The sequence below is a fragment of the Chlorella variabilis genome, assembly GCF_000147415.1.
Source record: "Chlorella variabilis unplaced genomic scaffold CHLNCscaffold_24, whole genome shotgun sequence".
Lineage (NCBI taxonomy): Eukaryota > Viridiplantae > Chlorophyta > Trebouxiophyceae > Chlorellales > Chlorellaceae > Chlorella > Chlorella variabilis.
The window spans coordinates 351,456-358,074 of NW_005435064.1; the positions used below are offsets into that span (position 1 = coordinate 351,456).

At 65.0% G+C, this 6,619-nt stretch overlaps 1 protein-coding gene across 1 annotated transcript in view; it reads right to left on the minus strand.

The window, feature by feature from the left end:
* CHLNCDRAFT_139325 (hypothetical protein) overlaps positions 1 to 3,547 on the minus strand; it is a gene marked incomplete at both ends in the record, with an annotated part of 4,618 nt that extends 1,071 nt beyond the window's left edge. Inside the window, 8 exons of the mRNA XM_005844196.1 lie at positions 89 to 674; positions 991 to 1,514; positions 1,656 to 1,841; positions 1,936 to 2,093; positions 2,222 to 2,336; positions 2,502 to 2,661; positions 3,007 to 3,254; positions 3,440 to 3,547. Of these exons, the coding sequence (XP_005844258.1) occupies positions 89 to 674; positions 991 to 1,514; positions 1,656 to 1,841; positions 1,936 to 2,093; positions 2,222 to 2,336; positions 2,502 to 2,661; positions 3,007 to 3,254; positions 3,440 to 3,547 (2,085 nt within the window). The remainder of the gene's footprint in view (positions 1 to 88; positions 675 to 990; positions 1,515 to 1,655; positions 1,842 to 1,935; positions 2,094 to 2,221; positions 2,337 to 2,501; positions 2,662 to 3,006; positions 3,255 to 3,439) is intronic.
* Positions 3,548 to 6,619: the final 3,072 nt, after the last annotated feature.

The following is a 6,619-nucleotide window of genomic DNA, read 5'->3' on the forward strand; positions in this document are numbered from 1 at the left end:
ACCCGGCATTCCGCCACCCATCCACCCGCCTGGGGCCAGCCACCCCCACCCACCCACCCACCTACATTGAAGTTGGCGTATAGCACACCTTTCGCAACAGCTTCGCCTGCAGCTGCTTGTCTGCCATGTCGGCATGGTCCCACGCCTCCAGCCTGAGACGGGTGCCGCCGCTGCTGCCACGCAGAAAGGCACGCACGTCATCTGCCTGCTGGCCGCCGCTGCTCGCACCACGCGGTGGCGCTGCCGACGGCTGAACATCCTCATGCTGCGGCGGGCGACGCTTGCGGCGGCGCCCATACTCTTGCTGCTGCTGCTGCTCCACTCCAGCACCAGATGCTGCCCCCACCGTCGCGCCCTGCTGCTTAACGGGGGGCCAGTCTGGTGCCGACACCACAGAAGCGCCTGCGCTGCCGCCAGGGCCGGAACCGCGTGGCCTATCCTCCCGTTGCACCACCTCTGCTGGGAATGCTGCCGGCTCGACACGTCTGGCAGCTGCCGCCGCTGCTGCCGCCGCGGCCGACCGCTTCAGCCGCCCCTTCTGCCGCAGCAACCTCCTGGGGCGCAGCATTTGGTGCTGGCTGATTGAGATAACCTCGGCTAGCCGTGCGCCGCGCCGGCTCACCGCCAGAGCAGCTGTCACAGCCAGCGGAGAGGGCACCACTCGCGGGCGAAGCCTGCACCACCGTTGCGGCGAGGAGCAAGCCGTTGAGCGCGCTCCAAACTCGGCTGGAATAGGCACAGCCTCTTGCAGCATGGAGACCATGGCAGTCCATTGGATTGGGGATGCGGGCGTGTCGCAGATGCAGGGTGTTGCACGGCATGGGCGCTTGCGGCAGGAGAGGTCGGTAGAGGGGTTTCTGAGGCCCCATAGAATGCATGTCAGTCACTGTGAAAATCAGTGCCCAGTGCGTTTCGTCACCCCTCTCGTGCACACAGGACATGGTGAGAAAAGTGCAGGACCCACCTCAACCCGCCCCTGCTGCCACTCACCTTGGCAAAGGCGAGGCGAAGGGCACCTCTGCGTCGCTGCTGCTGTGTGCTGCCGCATGCTGCCGAAGGGCATGGCGCTGCTTCTTGCTCGTGCGCCCATCCTGCTGCTGCTCTCGACTTTTGCCAATGCGTCCGTTCAGCTGCTGCTGCTCATCGGCCTCTGCCGCACAAAGGCGCACGGCATGGCGGTTGCGCTGCTGCTGCTGCAGACTGTCAGTGGCAGCCTCTGAATGCTTGCGCTTCTTGCTGCCAATCCCTGGCGCCAACGCTGGCGTCGCTGCTGAGCTGCCACGCTGCCCGTCCAGCCGGACAGGCTGCTGCACATCCTGGCGGCGCGCCAGCGTCGCCGCTGCTGCTGGTGCCGCTGCTCCAGGTGCGGAACCGCCTGTCGGAGAGGGCGACGGCGCAGCTGCCATTGCCACGCTCCTGTTGCTGGTTGACAGCGGCGCCCGTTTGGCGCAAGGCTGCCGCTTTAGGTAGAACAAGATGTACGCCTTCTGCGCCATCACCTGCCGCTCGGCAACCTGCGGGCAGGCCAGGCCATGTGAACAAGGAAGAGTGGGTGCAGTTCCACACCCCCGCCCCGACCAGTAGCACTTTCTCGCCATCTATCCAGATTGAACAGCAAACCAGCCCTTGTCAGCACCAGCTGCCGCCCCACCGACCTGTGCCACGTGCGTATCATCACAGATGTGCCAGATGCCGTTCGGGGCACGCACATAGGCGTAGTAGTGGCCGCTGTGCACGCTGTGCCCGCTATGAACCAGCACGGCATACAAGTCATACAGGGCAGGCACAAGGGGTGCCTCGCTCATGAAGGGCCCCAGGTCTAGCTCCAGGTCAAAGTCGATCTGTGGGGGAGGAAATGAACAGAGGAAACGAGGAAGGTTGGGGAGGCAGAGCCAAAGGTGCTCCCTTCTGCGCCTGCCCACTTTGGCACCCCACCTTCTTGCTGATTTTGTGGCCCGAGAAGGAGAACTCGAAGCGCTTGAGCTGAATCATGAGCACGTTGGGGGCAGAATCCACAGTCATGCGCTTGACCGCACGCACCGCCTTCTGCTGTCGCGGGCATTTGTACTTATTGCCGCCATCCAGCACCTCGCCTGCAGACGGCGGCAAAGGATCCAGCTTGCTGCCGCACGGCAGAGTGCACCAACACAGCGCAGGGCCCACCAGCAGCCAGCACGCCAGCAAGCTGTTCATGCAGGCCAGTCGCAGCCCCAAAGCGCACCCTTGGTGAAGTGTTCCAGCGCGCGTTTGACGGAGGAGGCACGTGTGATCTCCAGGCTGAGGTCGATGCAGGGGTCATAGGTGTTGGACTCGTACCCGCACTCGCTGCACTTGACCTGCCATATCGACCAGATAGGAGGGCGGGCAATTCCTCGTGAGTGAGTGGTGGTAGGGTGGGTGTGCAGGGAGGCCGAAGGTGTGTGGGTGCTGGTCAGCAAAGGGGCCGCAACGGAGCACTCTCACAGCAGCCGCGGATGCAGCTGGCCACGCCAGGCCCACACCTGGCTGCGCATGCGCCCCCCAAAGATGCGGTAGATGAAGGAGGTCTGGGCCAGCTCGGGGGACGGCTTGGGCGTGATGCCTGCGATGCTGGCCTCGTGCATGGCGTCTAGGAGAGCTATCAGGAACTCGTGCGCGTCTTCCTGTCGGCCCAACCGGAAGCTGCAGGGCCAGGGGCGGATGGAACTGATCCGAGTGGAACACAATGTGCGATGGCCTGACTTGATGGGGTGCATAGCCTGTCGCAGCAAGCGCACACGAGAGGCGGCACAGCTGCGGCCCACGTGCAGCAGGTGCAGATTGGCAGAGGGTAAATGTCGAGGAAGGGCGTCTGTGTAACTATGACTATTGTTGGATGGTCATACGCTGGTGCCACCAGTGACTGGGGCGATGCAGCTCACCAAGAATTGGATCGTCACTCGCCCACTCTCCAAAAGCGCAGGATTGAACGCGCAGACGCAGAGCAGGCAGCAGCCACGCACCCGCCACCCAGCCCCCAGCACCTACCTCCTGCTGATGCGGCGAAGCGACTTGGCGAACTTCATGGGGGCCAGCGGGCTGCGGGTGGTTTGGGCCAGGGAGCGGGAGACCAGCTCGCGCGCCAGCTGGATGGGGTAGAAGCCGTTCACCGCGCCGTTGTGCACGCGTCCAAACCCGCCAGACAGCAGCAGCTCCGCGAGGGGAGGCGTGTGCACCAGCAACTGCAGCACGCTGTTCATGAAGCAGGTGTTGCCCAGGTTCTGCAGCCCCGCGCCCTGCAGGCCAATGATGGGGTGAGCAAGCAAGGGGTTCGGGGCGGAGGGTGCCCGCACTGGCACGGGCACTGCCCGACAGCTGTGGGGGCAGGTGCCCTCCCAGCTGACATCGTGCTTGCGCACTTCTGCCTGCCAGCCCAGTCAGCTGACGCAGGCCAGCCCACGGTCAGTGAAGGCCCGCTCACCGCCTTGCGCATCTCCCGCCACTGCAGCGTGAGGTCCTCCGCCTTGAACAGCTCGTTGTGGCCCGTCGGCCCGTGCCGCCCGGCCTGCTGGCCGCCGCGCCGCGTCATGGCGGCCCCCTCCTGGAGGGCAGGGGCCTGCAATGGACAAAGGCAAGGCCAACAAGTCCAGCCAGCGCCCCGATCCTCCCGGCATGCACCCCACTGGGCAGCATAATGCTGCTGGTGGTGGTGCAACCACCCAAGTACACCGCTGCCAGCCCCCAGGTCTCAGTACTGGCCCAGCTCAAAGCCGCATGCGCGCTGCCACCTTGCCTCACCGCCTGCCGGTCGTTCAGACGAATCAACCCCACGAAGTCGGCGCTGGAGAGGTGTGCATGCTCCTGACGCTGCGCGGGCACGAAAACAATCTTCTGTGTCGGCTGTCTTGCCCGTGCGGCCACTGGGTGCATGAGGGGAGAATTTCTTAGCTCCAGCAGGATAGAGAGATGCTTGCACTCCCAGGCGGCAGTCGTACCGCCCTGTCCTGCCCTCGCACCTCTTCCTCTGATACGTAATGGGCTTTGGATTCGAGCTGCCATTGAGTTCGAGAAGCAAATGGTCATGCGTGTGCCGCGCTCCTCGAAGTGGCGATCGGCCGCCGCTGTTTCTCATTCCTCCTTCTGCCCATTCTTTTATCTGACTGAACCCCAGGTCACCGTCCCGGAGAAAGCAGGCTGGAGGGGGCCTGGTACCCAGGATTGGGCACATCTCGTACATTCCTCCCGCACACCACTTCTCACACATGTTAGCTGTCGTCTGAGACACTCAGGCCTCCCGCCCACCCGCTGAGCCGCCCGCCCGACACCTGCCAGCGGCGGCCATCCCGGCGGGCGCTGGTGCGCCCTCTGGCGGGCGGTTGGGGCGAAACGCCACGACAGATTTGTGGAGAACACAGTATAGGTCAGTTGAAGAATTGCAGCCAGGGCCGCGGCGCAGCAGGGGCGCCAAAAACATGGCTGCCGTGGGTCTGGGTGTGAGCGGCAGGTGCCCGCCCCGCCTCCTGGGCCCACCGAATCGCCACGACAGTTTTGCGCTCCTTAGTGGCTGGAGTGGTTAGGAAGCGGCAGTGGCGAGCATGCGCGAGCAGGCTCGCCAGCATCGTGTCCGCCGCATGGTGCAGTGTCGAGCTTTGCCTCCTGTGCTCACTGTGGCCCGCCTGGGCACCTGCGCCAGCCATGGCATCCACCAAATCGCTGACTGACGTCGCCGCAGGGTCGCTGAAGGTGCTGGCGCTGGCCGCCTGGCGGCGGCGGCAGGAGCAGCGGCAGTGCGGCTGTAGCAACTACTGCAGCAGTGATGGCCAAGGGGAAGCAGCAGGGGAAGCAGGGGAAGCGGTGCACAGCCGACAAGCAACGGCGGTAGCGGCTGAATGCTGGCGAAGGGCAGCAGGCCGTGGCGGAGGCGGTGGAGGCGGCGTGCGAGCTGCAGCGCCCGCCCCAGCCTGCGCTGCCAGAGTCAGAGGGGCAGGCCCGCGCGCAGCAGCTCCGGGAGTGTGCAGAGCAGCATGCACAGCGCGTCAGGGCGCAGGAAACAGAGATCACGGCGCCAGCAGAGGAAGCAAGTGTTGAGTGCCATGCACCTAGCGCCCGCCCTGCCGACAGCCGGCCTACTGAAGCAGCAGGCGCCTGGCTCGTAGGCGGCCAGTTCGCCATGCGTGCTGCAGCGCCAGGCCAGCAGCTCCAGCATGGAGAGCAACCTGCAGCCCGACTAGGAGCCTTCAGCTGTGCCCGGCCAAGACCCAGATCTTCCCATGCCCTTGCCATTCGGCGCCGGTGGCAGTGGCGCCGGTGTTCAGCAACTCACGGCAGCTGGGCCAAGGTTGCTGCTGAGCTGCTGTCCGGCGCTGCAGTTGAAGCCTAGTGGTTGGGCGTCCCGTTGCTGGCGTGGCTGTGGCAGCCGCATGGATGCAGCGGATGGGGGGCAGCAGCCAGCGGCCTGGCGGGCAGGGATGTGCTGGCCATGCCGAGCCCTGATCGAAAGCGGCGCAGCGAGCGTGGCACGAGCATGCCGCTGAGGGGCAGATAAAGCTGGCACTCGCTGCTGCTGGTGAGTGATGCTGCCCCTTCCGCCGCAGGCTGATGGCGCTGCTGCTGCCAGCGCAGAGCAGAGGGAGCAGCCTTCGCGTACTGTCGCTCTTGCTATCGCTTCCACCGGCCGGGTTCTTGCATGGTTGCCATGTGCAGGAAAGTACGAGGAGGTGGGGCTACTGGATGCGGTGGTGGCTGCAGAGCAGCAGCGCAATCGGCAAAGCGGCGCGCCTGGGTGCAGCCGTGAAGATGCCAGGCGTATGGCGGCGCCACAGGCAGCACAGCCGGCAGAACCAGCTCGACATCATCCCCCGTCCACCAACAAGCGCCAGACCCATGGCCGAGGCGGTTTTGGCCAGCTAGCGGCGCTGGCTGGCCTGGCATGCCCCTAGTTCTCTCCCAGCATTGCAGCGCATGCATTGCATTTGATTCGGTGCATCTGATTTGAGTGGTCAAACCCCTAACAATAGCATTTAGGCCCCCGGAAGGTGACAGGAAGTTTGGGGATTGGCGGCAGTAGCGGAGGAGACCAAGGAGGTGGTGGGCCAGCTCACGCAGATTACACACACCCCTGCACCCTGTGCACCTGGATTTCACTTCCTGCTGCCCTCGCCTTCAGCCCGCGGCCGCAGTACGGCAGCAGCAACGCTGCTGGCAGCCATGCCCGGAGGGCCGAAGGTGGCAGCCTGCCGCCGTCAGCCGCTGCTTGCGGCCACGCCATGCGCGCCTGCTCCTCACCCTGGTCATGCTCAAGACCCTCCCCATCATACTGCTCCCCGTGTGACTGCCCCAGCTGGGAATCAGGGTCGTCGTCCTGGCACTGCGCAGCTGCCTCTGCAGGCAGGGCGGGTTGGCAGCAGGGCGGCCGCCGCCGCCCTTTGGGCGCCTGCTGCGGCGCGCAGCGGCGGCCTCATATTCCGTCTTATGGGGTCGTTTAGAGCGCGCTGGGCCGCCCAGAGCGGCAGCCACAGCCCCCGAAACGGGCCCGGAGGCGGGCCGCCCAGTCGCTGCTGCGGGCCTCTGGCCGGCCTAAAATGTCTGATTGACACTTGCGTTGACGGATTCTATCGAGCAATGGATGAAAGAGGCGGGATTTGTTTTTGTTTTTTTTGTG